Here is a 20,622-nt window from a genome sequence, read left to right as displayed (position 1 = left end):
TGTGTGTGTGTGTGTGTGTGTGTGTGTGCGCGCGCGCGCACGCGCGCCAGTCTTGGGGCTTGAACATAGGGCCTGAGTGCTGCCATTGAGCGTTTTTTGCTCAAGACTAGCTCTCTATTACTTAAGGCAAAGCTCTACTTCTGGGTTTTTTTGTTAGTTAGTTGAAGATAAGAATCTCACAGACTTTTCTTCCAGGTTGGCTGCAAACCATGATCCTTAGATCTCAGCTTCCTGAGTAGCTAAGATTACAAGCATAGTCACTGGCACCTGGCACATTTGGTAAAATTTAAAAGCTTCTTCTCTTATTTTACTTTTCATTTTCTTCTCTTTTAAATTAGCATTTAGCATACAAAATAATGGCTTTGACTGCCACATTTTCATACATATTTGTCATTCTTTTTGGAAGAATCCTGAAAGAGGTTAAATTTAAAAAAAAACAAACTTCTGCTTAATGCTAATGAGGCTTATTGTCTTATAAATTCTTCAGGCAAACAAAATGTGGAACCATGTAACCTAGGGAAAAGAAATTATTCCAACTAGTTAATCTGTGTGTGGGATACACAGGAATGAACTCATAGTGAAGAATTTTATTTTGTTTACTTTGTTTTTGTTTTGACTGCATCTCACTAACTATCCCAGTCTGGCTGTGAATATGCCTTTGATCCTCCTACTTCTGCCTCCCAGTGCTAGGATTAAAGAGGTGCACCACCATCCCGGCCTCATTACCACCGAGGAATTTTAAATGATCAAATTCTCTTGAGAAAAGCAGCATGGTCCTTACCATTGGAGGCAAACAGAAAGCGCCTTTCCGACAGGGAGCCACTGAAACAAAAAGACAGACATGAGGAGTGAGTCACATCATCAGATCCTAATGACGAATGCAGGTGCCCCCTGCCACGGCTTCACGCAGTCCCCGCGGCACTCTGCTGGCTCAACTGCTATTGCCTGCATCAGAAAACTCCGGCTTGTGAAAGATGAGCAAGCTTCCTAAATTCATACAGGTGACACTGCTTTTGAGTCAAACCCTTGTGCTGCTTCTATCATGTCACGTGTGCTGAGAAAGGACACACAGATGGACAGTCTCAGAGCGACCCTAAGTCCCATTTCATGAAGACAAGACGACAGGCAGAAGGGATGCTGCACTGCAAGTGCCCTGGCCTTCAGCAGCCACCGGAGAGCCTCCCTCTCACCGCCCACCAGCAAGGGCCACTGACAGAAACGAAGTAGCCCAGCCGCTTCAGCAAAGATGAGCAGGTCATTTCCAGTTGCTTGCTCTACAGACCTCTCAACAGTTCCCCTGCTGAGCATTGTTGCTCTAGAGACAACCCCAACCGTGCCTCTCTCTCCACAGCTGCACTCTCACCTATACTGGCAGTCAGCACCCAGGCACAAGCCAGCTGCTGCTTCTGGGTCAGAAGGCTCAGTGCCGCTCACTGACCTGGCTGGTCAGGCCCCCAGTTCTCCCACCTGGCATGGACCCCTGGAGTTCTGACTGGAGGTTCTACATCTTTCTCTCACAGTGGAGTTTCTCTCTCAAGCCCGCAGTTGCCTCCTTTGTTGGAGATAAATCCTAAGGCCCAACATCCCTCATCAAGCAAATATTGTGAAAAATATGTAGAAAGCATGAATGTTGTGGACTTCTCACTATAATATAGATAGGAGTAATCTCTTATGTATACTATTTTCCATCCTAGGCATTAGAGGTCAACATACACACACACAAAGAATAACGGTGGGGGATGGGTTCGCGCTAAATCATAAAATCCACCAAGAACTCAAAAGTAATTTATTCAAGTGCATTTGAGGAGTGCCAGGAAGTAAAACTCTGGAATAGCTTTTCTCTTTCACTTTCTTCATCTACTTTCAGTCTAAGACTCTCCATCCCTGGGTTCTGCACAAAGGTTCTGTCCTACTGTCTGCACTGAATAGAACACAGAGGCCAATCATTTTTCAGGTGAGAAAACAGGTCCATATGGCTATGAGATTTGCCAAATTTAACAGACAGCACTCTGTTGGACAGGGGCCTCACTCTTAGAACCCTAAAGGGTGGGACATTATTGGGAATAAAATTATGTTTTTGGTAGAGCCTCTGTGTTATCTGTTTTTTATTTTTCTTTCTTCTCTAATGTTCTGACAGTAATGATTACACTGGAAACAAGGCCCAAATTAAGCCAAACCAGGGCTGGGAAGGGCTAGAGTGGTAGAGTGAATGCATAAGGCCCTGGGTTTGATTCCTCAGTACCACATAAGCAGAAAAAGCTGGAAGTGGCGCTGTGGCTCAAGTGGTAGAGCACTAGCCTGGAGCTGAAGAGCTGAGGGACAGCACCCAGGCCAAGTTCAGGCCCCATCACCAATCAAAAAAAAAAAAAAAGCCAAACAATTCCACAGGCAACCCAAAGAGCCCATGCTCACTTGCACTCTATTGAAATGTTCACTTTTACTTTTTAGTATTGACCAAAAAGGTTAAGTATGGAAAGGATGATTCTGAAGACCACACCAGTGGAGGTTCTCTTGCAATCTCTCTGTCTTGGCTTTCCTTCATTATCACCTGGGATGTTTTCCCATTTCGATTGACCTGTGACCACTTGCTGCTATAGGAAAATAAGCCTCCTTTCTGAAAAATGAAAACACCTGGAGAGAGCAAGAGGCGTCTTAGGCATTCCCTCATTGGGTGAGTGAATTCAATCAGGTTAGAGGACCAAGAAGCCATTCAGAGGGCCACAGAAGCAATCCAGAAAAACCCAAGGGGAACACACAAAGAAAAGCTCTCCCTTCGGAGGCTAGAGTCCTCATCCTCTGTATGAGGTCAGCCCTTTTTCCTGATTCCATTCTGGTCTCCTTAAGTCAAGGAAGCCGCCTGCCCCTGGATGAATCCCAGAAGAGCCCTGTATGTTTACTTTCGGAACCCCTTCTTCTCCAGCTGCAGTGCTTCCTTCTCTGTTTTTTCCTGGATGCCAAACAATCGTGTGTGGGAACAGAAGTTCAATGACCGCGTGCAAGGCAGCTTCCCAACAGCAAAACAACACAGATAAACACAACAACTCCCAAAAGAGTTGGGAATCTAAATGTACAGAAGAGATGGGACATAAAGTCACTGCTAACTCACAGAACTAGACAGGAGAAGGAACCCCGAGATGATCCTGAACTTTCTATCGACTCCCCCCAAAACAACCACAATTAGCTCAAAAGATGATGTGCCACATGTGGGTACCCTTTTTCTTATTCATTAATGACATCATTTTTGTATTGTTTTTGGCACAGAAATTTAACTTCACACCACACAGAAGTTACATACATGCATTAAGTCCAGTTAATGCAGGAATAGTTCAAATAACAAAATCTACTTTTATAGTCAACAATTTTAACTATTTTTCTTCAAAAATGAAATAAATCTAGGCAGTATAAGTTAAGCTTTGTTATCTTATTATCTTACAATAGCATTCACATATATATGTATACATATCTATATACACACACAAACACAGGCAAGATATTTAAAGCCCAAAGTCAATCCTAGCCAGATGCTGGTAGCCCTTGCTAGCTACTCAGGAGGCTAAGATCTGAGGACTGTGGTTCAAGGCCAGCCCAAGCAGGAAAGTCTGGAAGATTCTTATCTCCAATTAAACTGCCCAAAATGCCAGAAATGGAGCTGTGGTTCCTGTGGCCTTGAACACAAAAGCTCAGAGACGGCGCCCAGGCCCTGAGTTTAAGACACACACACACACACACACACACACACACACAGGTCAAGACACACACACACACACACACACACACACACACACACACACACACACACACACACACACACACACACACACACACACACACACACACACACACACACACACACACACACACACACACACACACACACACACACAGGTCCTAAACTTATTTTTCCTGTATATAGCCTCTGTCCTTGTGCCTTATTCTAAAGTCCAAAAGCATGTGGAAACTTGTTAAAAACACAGTTGCAGGACAGGAAGATGTTTCAAGAGGCAGACAGAACAGGGGTGGCAGGGAAATCCGGAGGCTCAAGGAGCCCCTTTCCCTCACTAGTCCTCCATCGTAGGGAGCTTCCTTCCTCCAGACCATTCGGAGCTGCGCACCCTTTCACACATGTGGGCATGCGCACCACATAGCAGCCTATACTCACTTCTAAACAAGCTCTGTTTGGACTTATAGATTCTAAAAGCTGAAAAGATACAAAGCTTACCTTTTTTTAAAATTACGTACAACGAGAAGCTACAACTTTAACAAAAGCCATCTTTTTTTAAAACTTCCTTTTTTTTCACCATTATGTAACAATAAGACTGTCTCTAGGAACCTTCTTTGCAGCTCAATGGTGCTATAAGAATTCATTTCAGTTCTTGGTCTCCTTCAGTATCTAAATTAGGTAAAAAAAACAAAAAACTGGTGATAACCAAGAGGGAATACACCTTTATTCCCTGACACCTGAGAGTGGATATATCCTCCAATTTGCAGCTTTAGATAGTTACCATTTCATTTGCTTGTCAGCATCATTGGTGAATGAGTGTATGTGTGTGTGTGCGTGTGTGTGTGTGTATGTGTGTGTGTGTGTGTGTGTGTGTGTGTGTGCATGTTTCAGCACCAGCCTTGGGTGCTGTACCTGTTTTTTTTTGTTGTTGTTGTTGTTCAAGGCTAGTGGTCTAGAACTATAGCTCCACTTTTGGCTTTTTTGAGGGGTGGGGGACAGTTAATTAGAGGTAATGGTTTCATAGACTTTCTTTCCGGGGCTGGTTTTGAACCACAATCCTCAGAACTCTACATCCTGAGTAGCTAGGATACCAGATATGAGCCACCAGCGCCAGCATTGGTGAGCTTTTTTACTGTACATTTCCCTTCCACATAAAGACGATAGATCCACCTAAGCCCTCACACATACTTTTCTCAGTGGACAAACTTCATTATCACATCCCTGCTATCCCTTCAAAACTGCCATCAGTGCTAGTGACTACTTTCAGAAAAAAAAACAACAACAAAGTACTTACTGCCTGGAAAGCACACCGTTGGCGAGTATTCCTTCATAACGACTTAGCCCTTTGCTCTGCAGTATGCTGATCTGGCCTCCCAGTTCATCCGTGATAATTCCGGCGTGGATGGCAGCTTTGCAGAGTAAAGAGGTCTGAAACACACATCATCATTTGAAGCTTACTCAAAAGCACATGTAAGAGGTTGGAGGTTTAGCTCAGAGGAAGAGCACTTGCCTGGCAAGTGCAAAGCCCTATGTTTGGTCCTTAGCTCTGAAAAAAAAAAAAAAAGTTTAAAAAAAGCACATTCAAAACAGTCAGAATTTTCCATTTTCAACTGTGTGGTATAATAATGTCTTCCACCAATAAATAATACCCCAGTTTTCACACCTTGTATAATCATCCCACCCACTCTGAACTTACACTTTCTGCTCAAATAATGTGGCCCTGCTTCTGCCACAATGTGACTGAAGCTGCCTTGTTTATTTTATGGTTTAGTGCCAATATTGGGGCTTGAAATCAGAGCCTGAATACTATCCTTTAGTTTATTTACTCAAGGCTGGCACTCTACTCTTGAGCCACAGGGCTACTTCTGGAATTTTGCTGGTTAAAAAGAGATAAGAGTTTCTCAGACTTTTCTGCTCAGGCTGGCTTCAAACCACAATCCTCAGATCTCAACCTCATAAGTAGCTAGAATTACAGGCACAAGCCACCATTACCTATCCTTAAAGTGACTTTAGGCTGACTCTGGTTGATTTGCATGTATGGGCACCTGCAGAAGCAATTCCAGGCAAATGGGGCAGAAGAACCTATCAGCCCACATTGTACATTCCCAAAATTATCAGTAAATAAAATGGTGGCTACTTCAAGCCACCAAGGTTTGGTGCAGAAAAAATGTAACAAATCTAGTTTCTTAGCTGGGCTACCAGATATATGTATGAAGTATTGTTTGAGATGGTGAACTTTCCACATTACAGCTTCCTTTGTTAATTCAGAGATTTAGCAAGGCATCAAAACAAAACTGGTAACAACAGCCACAGAAGACTACATGGAACTGCAAACTTAATGCACATCTTTGAGAACTAAGGAGCAAATCAGTCTCCAGCTTATTTAATTCTCTGAATTCCTTCCTGCCAGGAGCCTGTGCTCCTACTTCCTGCTCCCCTATTCTCTTATGGCTCAAAGGTTTCAGCAGGCTGCTGGCTGTTCTGGCAAATCAAGCAGCAACAACTGACTGGCTGCAATGAACATGAAGTTGTGGGCATCAAATTGGCTTGGATGGGAAGTACAGCTGCAAGAACAATGGAGCTCTTCTGTGGGGTACCCAAGCTGTAGGTACTGGAGGTCAGACCTGAATGGTACAGTGAGAAGGCAGATAGGTCTACAACTAAATGACTAAGATGTTCTTCTAATAAACGGCAGCTTTGCTCTGCTTCTCCCTGATAGCTAATATCAAAACAAGACAAACATCTTAAGAAATGTGTGTTTCATTAGATATAGGAATTCTCTTGGTGTTCATTTACATGACACTGCTGAAACATTCCCTCAGATTTCAGTTACAGTATTAACAGAAGGGATAAGACAAAAGATTTAACTAGTATACTTGCAATGAAATTAAGAACTTCTGTGATCTTCAATTTGGAGATTTCATATTCCCCAAGTTAGACTAGGCTTTTCAAAGGAAGACCATTTTTCAATAACGTCTCTCATAAGCAAAAAAGACTTCATAAAAGAAAAGAAATCTGAGGGGGCTGAGACATGGATGCGGAGACTGCTGTTCCTGGCTTTGGAAACAAAAAGAACAGAAGCAGAATGAAAGAAAGGGTAATATTCCTTAATAAACAAAGCAGCTTGCCTTTCCACCATCCCAGCCCGAATTTGCTTACATTAAAAATCTTTCTTGAGCTAGGCACTGGTGGCTCATGCCTGTAATCCTAGCTACTTAGGAGGCTGAGATCTGAGGATCAAGGTTCAAAGCCAGCCTGGGCAGGAAAGTCTGTGAGACTCTTATCTCCAATAAACCACCAAAAAAACAGAAATGGCACTGTGGCTCAAAAGGTAGAGTGAGCTGAAGAGCCAAGAGTTCAAGCCCCACGGCCAACAAAATAAATAAATATATAAACTCTTTCTTGAAGCTGGGCACCAGTGGCTCATGTCTGCAATTCTACCTACTAAAGAGTCTGAGATCTGAGGATCATGGTTCAGAGCCAGCCTGGGCAGGAAAGTCCATAAGACTCTTAGCTCCAAAAAACTACTCAGAAAAAGCCAGAAGTGGTGCTGTGGCTCAAGTGGTAGAACACTGGCTTTGAGCACAAAGAGGCTCAGGAACAGTGCCAAGTCCTGAATTCAAGCCCAGGACTAGCATGCATGCATGAATGCATAAATAAAAATTTATTGTTTGCAGATGCAGTTCAGTGTAGGCCACGTGCCTAGCATGCTTAAGGCCCTAAGTTAAACTCCCAGCACTGCAAAACAAAAAAGCAAACAAACAAATTTTAAAAAACAAAAACAAAAAAGTCACTTTCTTTCCACTGGTTTAGATTTTGTTTGTTTTTTTATGTGGTGCTGAGGAATCGAACCCAGAGCCTTAGGCATGCAAGGCAAGCGCTCTACCACTGAGCCACCTTCCCAGCTCCACTGGTTTAGATTTTTGTGTTTTTTTTTTTTTTTTGGTCGGCCGTGGGGCTCGAACTCTGGGCCTCGGTGCTGTCCCTCAGCTCTTCAGCTCAAGGCGAGCGCTCTACCACTTGAGCTACAGCGCCACTTCCGGTTTTCTGGTGGTTTATTGGAGATAGGAGTCTCACGGTCTCTCCTGCCCGGGTTGGCTTTGAACTGCGATCCTCAGATCTCAGCCTCCTGAGTAGCTAGGATTACAGGCGTGAGCCACCAGCGCCCGGCTTTCCACTGGTTTAGATTTTGAGGCAGAAAACGAAGTATTTTCTCTGCTCTTGCTTGGTTTCCCAATTCATTTAGACAGTAACAAGATTTGTCACCTTGTGATTCTAAGGGGTTCCCAGAGTAGCTTTATTGGTTTTTATGGTGCAGGGGATCGGGCCCGCTGCAGGCTGAGCAAGGGCTTTATTCCTGAGCTACACACAGCCCTTCCCAATGTACTTTTTTTTTTTTTTTTGTCGGTCGTGGGGCTTGAACTCTGGGCCTGGGCGCTGTCCCTCAGCTCTTCGGCTCAAGGCGAGCGCTCTACCACTTGAGCTACAGCGCCACTTCCGGTTTTCTGGTGGTTTATTGGAGATAGGAGTCTCACGGTCTCTCCTGCCCGGGCTGGCTTTGAACCGCGATCCTCAGATCTCAGCCTCCTGAGTAGCTAGGATTACAGGCGTGAGCCACCAGCGCCCGGCCCAATGTACTTTTAATATGGTTTGTTTAGTCCCATCTTCCTCTCTCATCTCCAAACTGGAAACAAACTAGTCTAGTTGTTTACTGAGACGCCATTCCTACTCTCCCTAGGCTCATGAGTTATTCAGAATTCTGGCTGGGGGTGGGATGGTCTTCATTGCAGCTTACAAGCAATAGTACTTATCCCATCATTGGCCTACAGATATTCTCATTCCTCACAGTACTCAATACTGCAGGAATCCAATGGAATATATACCTTCTGAAGGAATGTACTTAATTGGAGCTACATTTTCCAGTGTTGACTGTAGGCCGCAGGATACATCTCCAAGAGAATGGCTACCAGGTGTGCCTAGTATATCATTATGACAAAATTACTAGCCTTTCCCAGAATTATTTCCTTATTTTCCTTACCATTCCAACTTAAGCAAAGTAAATAGCTGCTTAAGTATGGTGCTTTTTTGTATCAATTTTAAAAAGTCATCTTCATTAAACCTGAATTTTTAAAAATCCCTTTGAACATTGGTATAATTTATACCCTGATTTTCCAGCTAATTTTGAGCTCTAAGTCTCATTCAAATGTGAGACTAGCCACATCACTCACCTATGTTAATGATTTGCCCTTAAAAGTTAATTCAAATAAAGTAATTTAAGTGAATAATTCTCTTTTTTTAAGTGAATAATTCTTCAGGCAAGGGAATGCAGCAGGGCCATAGAAGAGCACACTTACATAGAACAGGCAGCTGCAGACTAGTGATGTAATCTACATGCCCTCTCTACCTTCCTTCTTTCCTTCCTTTCTTCCTTCTTTCTTCCTTCCTTCCTTTCTTCCTCTCTTCCTTCTCCCCCTCCCCTCCTCCCTGAGCCCTGGGCATTGTCCTTGAGCTTCTTTTGCTCAAGGTTAGCACTCTGCCACATGAGCTACAGCACCATGTCTGGCTTATTTAGTGCTTATATGGAAATAAGAATCTCATAGATGTTCCTGCCCAGGCTAGCTTCAAGCCTGAGATCCTAAGATCTCAGCCTTCTGAATAGCTAGGATTATAGGGTAAGCCACCAACAGTGTCTACACTAAGCATTTCTGAGGATACTTCATCATGAAAGATAGTCAGATTAGCGTAAGAAAGGCTAAAAAATGACTTCCTAGATCAAATTATCCCAGAATCAGAGCATTGTTTAGAATCTACTTCAAGAAAATTCCTCTTGTTCTAAAATATCTGGACTGTTCTGCAAGTAGATGAGGCAGATGTAAAGGACAGGCCCTGACTGCACTGAAAATATGTGTCAGTACAAAAGCCAGAATTCCTCACCCCAAGCAGTAAATCCAGAGTCTTCGGACTTCAAAAATGTCCTTGAGTGTTCTCCACTCACTGTTCCTCATAGATCACCTGTCTCCATCCCATTGAACCCTTCCTACATACCAACAAATGGCTGTAACATCCAACTCTCTTTCTACAAGCATTTTATCTGCTTTGCACTGTTCAGTGGTTCCCTATATGAAAACTGGCTTCCTGTAATTTACCCATTGATCCTGGTTTTGCCTTTTGGAACCACCTAGAAGGAACCATACAAAGGGTTTTCCTACAGTAAGTCTTTAAGACATAGCATCTGCTACATCAATAACTTCTCTAGTCATTAGTGTTACAGATTCTGTCACTTTAACTACAACATATGCTTTGGTTTTGAAAAGACCTTTCCAGAAGAGACTTGTCTGTAAGAGAATGTATTTCCCACAGTGAACATGCCACCAAGCACAGTCCAAGACAACTCCATGATGCCTACCTCCTGTTGGTCCCCTTCTAGAACTCTCTGAGTATAAGCAGAACTGCAACTTTCTTCTAACTGGTAGAATATGGCAAAGGAGATAGAATACCACTCTTGTGGAAACATTATGTAAGATCAATTTCTTACTAGGAAACTCTTCTGTTAGTCATTTTACCCTGCTGACTTTGAAGAAGCAGTTTGCTGTGTTGGCAAGGAGGCACATGAAGCTTCAATCAAAACCCAAGAAGAAAACCGAGGCCTCCCGTTCAATGACCCTCAATTAGTAAAAGCTGTGAACACCATACAAGCTTAGAAGCATACTATCCCTAGTGGAGCTGAGTCTGTAGCCTCAGCTGATACAAGTTGAACCCTTATGAAACCATGAAGTCTGAACTCAGGTAAGTCATGGCCAGACTCCTGATTCACAGAAAGAAGAGAAAATAAGTATGTGCAGTGTTTAAGTCTTAAGTTTATGTAATATTATTATGCAGCCAGAAATATTGAATATACTCAGAAGATAAACAAATGCAAGAAAGGCACTAATCAAATGGCTAGAAAGGATTATCTTTCAAATTATAAATTTTCTTCCAGATAAACCAAACCAGTTGGTGAGTCAAATAGGAACCTGCTTTCTAGCATTTGTGGATCAAGTACTCAGCTCTACCAGCTAGGAAACCATTAATTTGCTTCTCTAAAGAAGGACATTCATGCCAGAAGGCAGCAAAATACATATCTGCAGGAAGAACAAAAACTATACCATTTCTCTTATTGTAGTTAATTCTTAAGGTTATTGCATAGAGAATGAAAATAATACAAACTTTCTATTGCTAGAAAAATAAGCCATTTCAACATTTTACCCCTCAGTTAATTTTTTGGAGTCATTTAAAAATAGCTGTGCCCAGTATATCTTAACACTAAAGTAGTACATTCAAATAATTTATAAGAGAAATGAGTTACACCTGCAATCCTAGATTCTCAGGGAGGAGACTAAGATCTGAAGATCATGGTTTGAAGCCAGCCAGAACAGGAAAGTCCCTGAGACTATTCTGTCCAACTAACCATCCCCAAAAAGCTAGACATGGAGCTGTGACTCAAGTGGTAGTGTGCTAGTCTTGAGCACAAAAGCTCCAGGACAGTGCCCAGGCCTTGAGTTCAAGCCCAGAACTGGCATACATGCATGCATGCATCAATCAATCAATAAATACATGCAATGCAAGGCAAGTAACAACAAAAATGTGCTATTCTCAAAAATCAGGATGTGCTAAAAAAAAATTCAAGCTTTTTTCTCTAAATGTTATAGACGATTTTCTTCTTGCATGAAGATACATATCTATAACATTTCCCCATCCATAGACAGATTTTCTACATTTTTAATAATTCAAGACAATTCCTATAAGCCAGGCTGTCAATATAACTATTTTAACGAATAATGTAGATAGAAATCTACAGAAATAAATGGAGGATTAAGTATCTGGAGATAGGACATATAATTTTTTTAAAAATTACTTTCTAATAATTTATTTTTTAGTTGGAAACAAAGGTATTTTATTTATTATATATTATGCATTTATCATGCATAAAGCTTGGAGTATAAGAGGGAAGGGTGAAATGTAAAGGAGACAGTTGATGGGCCCAGAAATGATGTATTATTTGGTGATGTAATCCTTAGCTCTGTAACAAAAATAACTGGGATGTTAAATTAGTAACAAAAAGAGCACAACCTTACAACCTCTGGTAGTAGATGGATGCTAAGTGTGGATCTGAAATGTCCCCCAAGGGCCCATGTGTCAAAGGCTTGATGGCCAGCCTGTGGCACTGCTTTTAAAAGGGGTATTGCAGCTCTTTTAAAAGGTGGGGCCTAATGGGAAGAAGTTAAGGCACTGGGTTGAGCCCTCCAAAGGGTTTGTGGAGCCATTCCCTTTTCTCTCTCTAGGCTGCACAGTTGCATCTTGCTCCACAATGTGCTCCCCTATGATCTACCACAGGCCCCAAAACAACAGGACCAATTAAGTGCTCACGAACTGGAATCTCCAAAACTGTGAGACAAATTAAACCCTTTTTAAATAGATTTGGCTCAGCTATTTGTTACAGTAACAGAAACTTGACTCATACAATAAGATGATGATACTCCTAGTTGTTAAAAAGGGCTTCTTCTTGTTTCTTATCATCTCATTTACAAATGCTTAACTAGAAATGCTAGCAACAAAACTGAATGGATAAACATGGTATTTATATGCATTATTTCATTTCATTGTCTGTGTAAAGAATTTAGGCAAGCAAGCAACACTTAACACCTTTTAAGTTCCTTTACAGCTTTTACTGCCAATTACTTACATCTCTGTAGCCATCTACCGTGTTCCCAGAAATGTCTCCTGCTATGTCTTTACAACCAGCTGGGCAGAATTTGCTGAAAAAAAAATATTTTATTTAATTCTACTGAACTAAGAACAAATTAAACTCATGTCAACTTAAAAAATATTTTCTTGATCCAGGTGTCAATGGCTCATGCTTATAATTAATCCATGCTACTCAGGATCTGAGGACTGAACTTTGAAGCCAGCCAGGGCAGGAAAGTCCATGAGATTGTTTGTTTGTTTGTTTGTTTGTTTTGGGGGGAGGGGTCCGATCGTGGGCCTGAACTCTGGGCCTGGGTGCTGTCCCTCAGCTCTTCAGCTCAAGGCTAGCGCTCTACCATTTGAGCCACAGTGCCACTTCCGGCTTTTTTCTTTTTGCTTATGTGGTGCTGAGGAATCAAACCCAGGGCCTCAAGCATGCAAGGCAAGCACTCTACCACTGAGCCACCTTCCCAGCCCAGTCCATGAGATTTTTATCTCAAGTTAACCACCAAAAAGCTGGAAGTGGAGCTGTGGCTCAAATAGTAGAGTGCTAGCCTTTGTGGGGGGGGGGACCCTCAGGCATAGCACCCAGACCTAAGTTCAAGCCCCATGACCAACAACAACAAAACAAAACCAAAGAAGTATTTTCCCTACACCATAGAATTGTAGGGCTATATTGCTATAATAACAAACCAGAAAATTGATTTGTGAAAACACAGATTGACCTAAAATGTTAATCTGGAGGCAAATTAACACAGTGATTGCTTGCTGTATATAAAGAGTCACCATAAATTCTGTTAAACAATGAGCTACATCATACACTTTGATTGTAAGATGTCTAAGATACTTTTTTTTTAAGGTAAAGGGAAAATTTCATCTATACAATATGATTTAATTTTTACAACAATAATTATTCAAATATGAAAACAATTTTTGTGTTTATGGTTTAAAAGAATACTCCTAATGAGGTTTGGTGATAAACAGCTGTAATCCCAGCTCTTAGAAGGCTCAGGCAGGTAGATCAAGTTTAAAGCTAGACTGGGCTACATAGGGAGATACCTTGCTTCCAACATATCAACAAAATAAAAAGAATAAAGAATATCCCTGGATTCTCTCTGGGAGTAGGAGCGGGAGAAGCTTTCACTTCCTGTGTTTACACACACTGTAACATCTCTATCCTCTATACTATCAATGAATATAATGGAAATCACATAGGTAAATTCAAATATTTTAGTAGCCACATTTTTAAAAGTTAAAAAAAGGCAAAATTAATCATGTGTTCTATTTAATCCAAAAAAAAGAACATGGTATAGTTGAAGGATCTGAGCATTGGGGTCAGTGGCCAGGCTACTACCCAGCTAGCTCTATGTCTCTGCTATTGCATGTTTGCTCTGCCATTCCACTTCTTCACTACTGGTTACTTCAAGCATCAATATATCAATATATTAATAAGATATGGGGGCAGCTACTTATATCTATTAAAAACACACACAGAAATCTAAAGTGCTATAAGATGGATTGCTCTGAAGAAAGCCATGTGCCTTTGTTTCTGTATATACTACTCTATGATGTTTACTCAGTTTGTTTAAAAACAATGTCCTAGACCAAATAGATTCCACAATTAGTCTTTATTTTAAATTTCATTTCCTTTTAGTTTCCTCTTGCTGACTTAACAAATTATATGATAAAAACAGCTAATTACCCCAAATAATTATCCAAATAATTCTTTCCTAGTGATCTTTGGAGTCTCAGGATTGCAGCAGCAACCAAGGATTTAACAAATAAACATAATGGGGTAGTCTATTGCAGGCTTATAATTCCTCAGAGATAATTCTCTTGGTCAGAATTAAGATTGTATTGAATTTCAGTAAAAGAAAATGGCCAGTGTCAATAATGTAGGACCTTGCCACCGAGTCTGCACACATTAATCAACAACAGTAATAGTTCTGTCAGAAGCAGGCATAACTGCATTAAAGAAAATATACAGAGATCAAATAGCCACATGTTAATCTAGTCCAATTCCACTGCCAATTGAATGTAAAGTCACATTAATCAAGTATTGCTACTAAATGAGTTACAAAGGTTTTCAGAGCATGTTCCAGAATTATGGAAGATGTATTGTGGACTATATTAGTAGCCACACAATAAAAACTAAAGACTGAGCTACAGCTTAGATGACCTGCACCATAAAGCCACCAAGGAAGCACAAGTATATCCCCTATCTTCAGAAGAACAAAAAAAATGACTATTCATACCCAAAGGCCCTGGAACTGCACAGGTCTACCTGGTGAAACTTTAGAGAATGCTGGTGTATATGCATGTACTAGGATGAACAGTAACTTTACAAGGCAACATTTAATTATTACTCATTTTTAACTTCCATTTTTTTTAACTAGACTTAATATTAGCTAACACTGGAGTTAATTCTGAACCCTAAAGAATCACATTCAGAATGTGCAAATGTCTGAGGCAGTTAAGCCCATGGGCTGTACAGTCTGATGCACACATATTAGGTATATTGCTCTCGATAAGTGGTTTCACCATTCTGGCCCATGTTTTCAGGATATAACAGAGTTTACTTAGTAGGCATGTTGGAACTTTCATATGAGCTACTTGTGTGGAGAACTGTACTGCCACTAAGAAAGCATTGTAAAGAGTTACTGGCAGTTACAGTATCTCTAGACTAATGGTTCTCAAATCGAGTTTTTGCCTACCAGAAGACATTTTGTAATGACTGGAGATATTCCTGGGTATCACATCAGAGATCTAGAGAATAAGAAAGCAGGGTTGCCCTTAAAAGTCCAACTGTGCTTAGAATAGTACTACATGATCAAGAATTACCCAACCCAAAGTATCAATAGTGCCAAAGTTTGCTAATCCTATTCTATTTTACTTTGGAGATGAGAAAATATGTGTCAAAGAGCTAAGTATATTTTTTAATTAAAGTGAAGCTGAGATGACAATTTTTGTCTCCTTATTCTCAATAGATTTTTCTTTAGGATGAAAGACAAAATAAATGCACATTACCACTACCCCAAGAAAGAATTACAAGTCACTCCCAAATATAGGCCACGAAGATGAACTCAATTAGGGGCTATTGGTATAGAGTAAAATTCAGAGGTCTGAGGATCAAATTCAACCTGCAACTTGTTTTTATCAATAAAGTTTTACTGTAACACAGCCACAATTGTTTATTTTCATATTATGTATGTATATTTGCTTCTTTACTACAATAGCATAATTCAATGCAATGGAGACTTAGGGCTTGTAAAACCTAAACATTTATTATCTGGTCCTTGACAAAAACGTGCTGACTTCTGTTGTATAAGACACCATTTCAAATATTCCTCATTAGTGACAACATGAATGTTTTATTTTTGTCTGGGGTTTTGTTTTTGCCAGTTCTTGGGCTTGAACTCAGCGCTTGTGTACTGTCTCTGAGCTTTTTCAGCTCAAGTCTACTGAGCTTTACTTCTGGCTTTTTGGTAGTTAATTGGAGCTGAGTTTCAAGGACTTTCCTGACCAGGCTGGCATTGAGTTGTGGTCCTCAGTTCTCAACCTCCTGAGAAGCTAAGATTATAGGATTAAGCCACCAGCATCCAGCAATCCAGCAACATAAATGTTTTTCTTTAAAACATACACACACACACACACACACACACACACACACACACACACACACACCAATTTAAGAACTAATTGGGGGCTTTATTTAGTTTCACGTTAAGGAAAACAGAATGTTTAACAATATGACTGATACCTATATTTACCTGAATTTAGTCTTCAAATAATGGCTACCTCGTTCCAAACAGGTTATTAAATCTGTCACAAATAAAGATAGTTGCAATTAACAAACTGAGCAGAGAATAGAGTTCTCCTGCTTTAAATATTTCCTAAATAAAAAGACAATTTTAAGCATTTGTTCATTTTCTAGTTATCTGAGTTGTTCTATTTGAAATAAAACCTGAATTTGAAATAAAACCTGAAAACACTGTCTCTAGTATTTAATCAGCTCCTTTTTCTAACTTTTCTATCACCAGGTATAGGTTTTCAATGTTATTATCTAGTTAATAATAAGGGATTCTATTTCCAACAACAACAAAAAAATCAACATTAGGGGCTGGGAAGGTGGCTCAGTGGTAGAGCGCTTGCCTTGCATGCCTGAGGCTCTGGGTTTGATTCCTCAGCACCACATAAGCAAAAAAACCGGAAGTGGCGCTGTGGCTCAAGTGGTAGAGCGCTAGCCTTGAGCTGAAGAGCTGGGGGACAGCGCCCAGGCCCAGAATTCAGGCCCTACGACCGGACCAAAAAAAAAAAAAATCAACAGTTAACTGCCTGCTACGTACTACAAAGATTGTGTATATAAGCTCTGTGGTAGGCTCTCACAAGCCCAACACAATACAGAAGGCTCTCAGAAATGTTTTCACTCAACAACTAATCCAGTGACATCCAATGGTACAGAACAAATGTTTACCCAACACCAACAACATATCAGCCTTGATCAATCAGGACCAAAAGATGGGGGTTTTCTGCAGTAATTTATAAAACTGAATTAACAGCATTCAGCAATGGGGAAGCTAAGCTGTTATGAAAATCGATGCATATAGCCAGGTGCTGGTAGCTCACATCTGTAATCCTAGCTAGTCAGGAGTCTGAGATCTGAGGATTGCGTTTGAAACAGCCCAGGCAGAAAAGTCCATGAGATTTTTATCTCCAATTAATCACAGAAGGAGCCAGAAGTGGTAGCACTGTGTCTCAACTGGTAGAGTGTTAGCCGTGAGCAAAAGGAAGTTCAGGGACAGCACCTAGGACCAGAATTTAAGCCCCAGAACAGTCAAAAGCAACAACAACAACAGCAAAAGAAACCTATTGAAGATAAACCTACTGCAGTTCCCTAAATACTCTACTGTTGCCGGGTGCCTGTAATCCTAGCTACCCAGGAGGCTGAGATCTAAGGATCACAGTTCAAAGCCAGCCCAGGCAGGAAAGTCCGTGAGACTCTTATCTCCAATAAAAACACCAGAAAACCAGAAGTGGTGCTGTGGCTCAAGTGGTAGAGTGCTCATCTTGAGCTGAAGAGCTGAGGGACAGCGCCCAGGCCCAGAGTTCAAGCCCCATAACCGACCCCCCAATAAACAACAACAAAGCTGTACTGTTGATGTTGATGTAATAGTTCTTCAGGAACACTTTCAATAAACCTTAAAACAATGTATGGCAAACATGGGCCGTTTGGCCAATCACATATGATTGGCTACGAAGGAAATGAATGATTCAGCCATTTCCCAGACTATTTCTGCCTCCATGGGGCTGGCAGCACTAATTCGGACATCTCTGTGACCCTAGACAGATATGGAGTAGGTTGAATGTCCATCAGTCTGGAGTTCAGGAGGCCAGGACAAGAGGCTGCACTTTCCTTGGCTGTCATTGTTCATATTCCCTTTCAGCTCTATCTATGGTCAGGAGGCCACGTAGCTGTGACTTCCTCATTGTGTTGGGATGGGCATGGCTCCCACGCTAGGGCTTTGGTATAAGTCTAGGGTAGAGATGGAGCTTTTCACTGCAGAAAAGATTGGTTCCTTGAGCAAGGAAAGAGGCTAGGGAACGGCTTCCGAGGCAGCCAGGCCTTGGAAAATTCAGAAGCAAAGCTCCAAAGATGAGCTACCTGATACAGGTCAGCCGATCCATCTACCATGTGCCACAAAACAATTCCATTCAGGCTTAATTATTATAAACAAACTGTTCTTCCTTTCGAATCTTAATTTTGTATCTAAGATCACACTTCTGTTTACAGAGAGTGATAAGTAGCAAGAAAAATTCTTAGGCATATAGGGTGCGATGAACTGGGTCAATTCTATACCTGGATGGTCGCTGCTGGCATAGGTGAGTAAAAAGCCCCGACCAGAAATGTGGGATCCACTCTCAAAGCGAACAGTTACTTCATTTGTATTCAGCCTGAGTTCCTTGGGAACGGTCATACTTCCACAATATGGACCTAGAAACAAAGCACATTTGTGGCACACTTCAAAATTTATATCAACACAAAGAATTGTTAGGTGGCAATGTTTTTCCTGAGAGTTCATGCTTATCATATATATAAACAAATATATAAATAAGACTAATCCTTCTCCATCTAGGGTTTTGCTTGACACTGCACCTAATAATTTATGACTGATCTGTTGTTGGACTGCAAATCAAGATGGAGGCAAGGAGTGGCTTAGTCTAGATAAACAATAGATTGGAGCTAGTTGATTATGTATGAACAACAGAAGAGTTAGGCTTTGATCTTGGAAAGAGAAGACCAACTTGCAAAGGTCAAATAGATTAGGTAGTACAGAAAATTTTATCACAGAAAAGATATAGTAATGTCCTTTTTAAATTTTCTCAAACTATACAACTCATGGGTGGAGATGTGAGGGAGGTACTGGGAGAGAGTAAAGAAATAGAGGACACTACAAAATGAAATGTACTCATTACCTGATGCATATAATTGTAAGTCCCGTGTTTATCACCTTTATAAAAAAATGAAGCAAATTAATTAAATTAAAAACTACCTCTGGGTGCTAGTGGCTCATACTTGTAATCCTAGCTACTCAGGAAGCTGAGATGTGAGGATCATGGTTCAAAGCCAGTCCAGGCAGGAAATCCCATGAGACTTTAATCTCACAACTCTTGAGCTGTGGTTCAAGCAGTAGAGCAAAAGAAGTTTGGAAGTTTTGCACCTAGGCCCAGATTTCAAGTCCCAGGACTGGCAAAAAAAGTTAAAAATAAACACATAAATAAATAAATAAATTTGCTCAAAGAAATGTGAAGTAGAAGGAAGTCAAGAATGAAAATATTGCCTTATGTACAAGTCTCACATACATCATGCTTCCTTTACTTATACTAACTGCCGCTGAACCCACATAATATATTTGAATGTGTAAAAGAAACTTTACCTTGCAGTTCAGAGTATAAAATAGGGCTGGGAAGGTGGCTCAGTGGTAGAGCACTTGCCTTGCATGCATCAGGCCCGGGGTTTGATTCCTCAGCACCACATAAGCAAAAAGAAAAAAAAAGCCAGAAGTGGCGCTGTGGCTCAAGTGGTAGAGTACTAGCCTTGAGCTGAAGAGCTGAGGGACAGCGCCCAGGCCCAGAGTTCAGGCTTCAGGACCGGACCAAAAAAAAGAGTATAAAATAAAGCCCGTGCTGGTGGCTCACGCCTGTAATCCTAGCTACTCAGGAGGCTGAGATCTGAGGATCGAGGTTCAAAGCCAGCCCGGGCAGGAAACTCCATGAGACCTCCAATAAACCACTAGAAAACCAGAAGTAGTGCTTTGTCTTAAGTGGTAGAGTGCTCGTCTTGAGCTGAAGAGCCCATGGACAGTGCCCAAGCCCAGAGTTCAAGCCCCACAACTGACTAAAAAAAAAAAAAAAAAAAGAGTATAAAATAACATGGTGGGGCTGGGAAGGTGGCTCAGTGGTACAGGGCATTCCTTGCATGCCTGAGGCCCTGGGTTCAATTCCTCAGCACCACATAAGCAAAAAGAAAAAAAGCCGGAAGTGGCGCTGTGGCTCAAGTGGTAGAGTGCTAGCCTTGAGGTGAAGAGCTGGGGGACAGTGCCCAGGCCCAGAGTTCAGGCCCTACGACCGGACCCAAAAATAAATAAATTAATTAAATTAAATTAAATAACATGGCTTCCAGAGAAAGTTGCTTGAAAAGTGATAGAAATCTCAATAAACTTTTAAAGGGTGAATTTTGATTTAGAGCTTTAAAAAAAAAAGTGGCTGAGGTTCAAGGCCAACCCCCCTGACCCTTCCCCCAAAACAGCAATAGCAAGACCTCATCTCAATCATTAAGTTGGTATGAGAGTATACACATGTTGTCCAAGCTAAGCAGGACATGTAAGCAGGTGGGCTGTTGTCTGAGTCTGGTCCTGGAAAGAAATGTAAGACCTTATCTGAAAAATAACTGAAGCCAAAAGGGCTGTTGGTATGGCTTACATGGTGAAGCATGGGCCTATCAAGTATGTGAAGCCCTAAGTTTAAACAATAAAAACATTTCCTTAGACCACTCAAGTAAAAGTCTGGATGTATGCACCATAATCTCATCACAAGTATGTTTTAGAAAGCAGTATTCTTCATCAACTTCTCTACAAACAGTTTGGAGATGGTCAAAAGCAAAAATAACAGTAACTGGC

At 41.1% G+C, this 20,622-nt stretch overlaps 1 protein-coding gene across 1 annotated transcript in view; it reads right to left on the bottom strand.

Moving 5' to 3' along the window:
• Positions 1-20,622, bottom strand: part of Dcbld1 (discoidin, CUB and LCCL domain containing 1) — a 65,818-nt gene that overhangs the window by 11,335 nt on the left and 33,861 nt on the right. Inside the window, exons 4-8 of the mRNA XM_070015308.1 lie at positions 18,303-18,437; positions 16,216-16,267; positions 12,444-12,516; positions 5,016-5,149; positions 782-822 (exon numbers count right to left, since the gene is read on the bottom strand). Of these exons, the coding sequence (XP_069871409.1) occupies positions 782-822; positions 5,016-5,149; positions 12,444-12,516; positions 16,216-16,267; positions 18,303-18,437 (435 nt within the window). The remainder of the gene's footprint in view (positions 1-781; positions 823-5,015; positions 5,150-12,443; positions 12,517-16,215; positions 16,268-18,302; positions 18,438-20,622) is intronic.

The sequence above is a fragment of the Dipodomys merriami genome, unplaced genomic scaffold, assembly GCF_024711535.1.
Source record: "Dipodomys merriami isolate MVZ:Mamm:240054 unplaced genomic scaffold, mDipMer1.0.p SCAF_112, whole genome shotgun sequence".
Classification (NCBI taxonomy): domain Eukaryota; kingdom Metazoa; phylum Chordata; class Mammalia; order Rodentia; family Heteromyidae; genus Dipodomys; species Dipodomys merriami.
The sequence above is the reverse complement of the archived record's forward strand: the minus strand, read 5'-3'. Positions and strand labels throughout refer to the sequence as shown.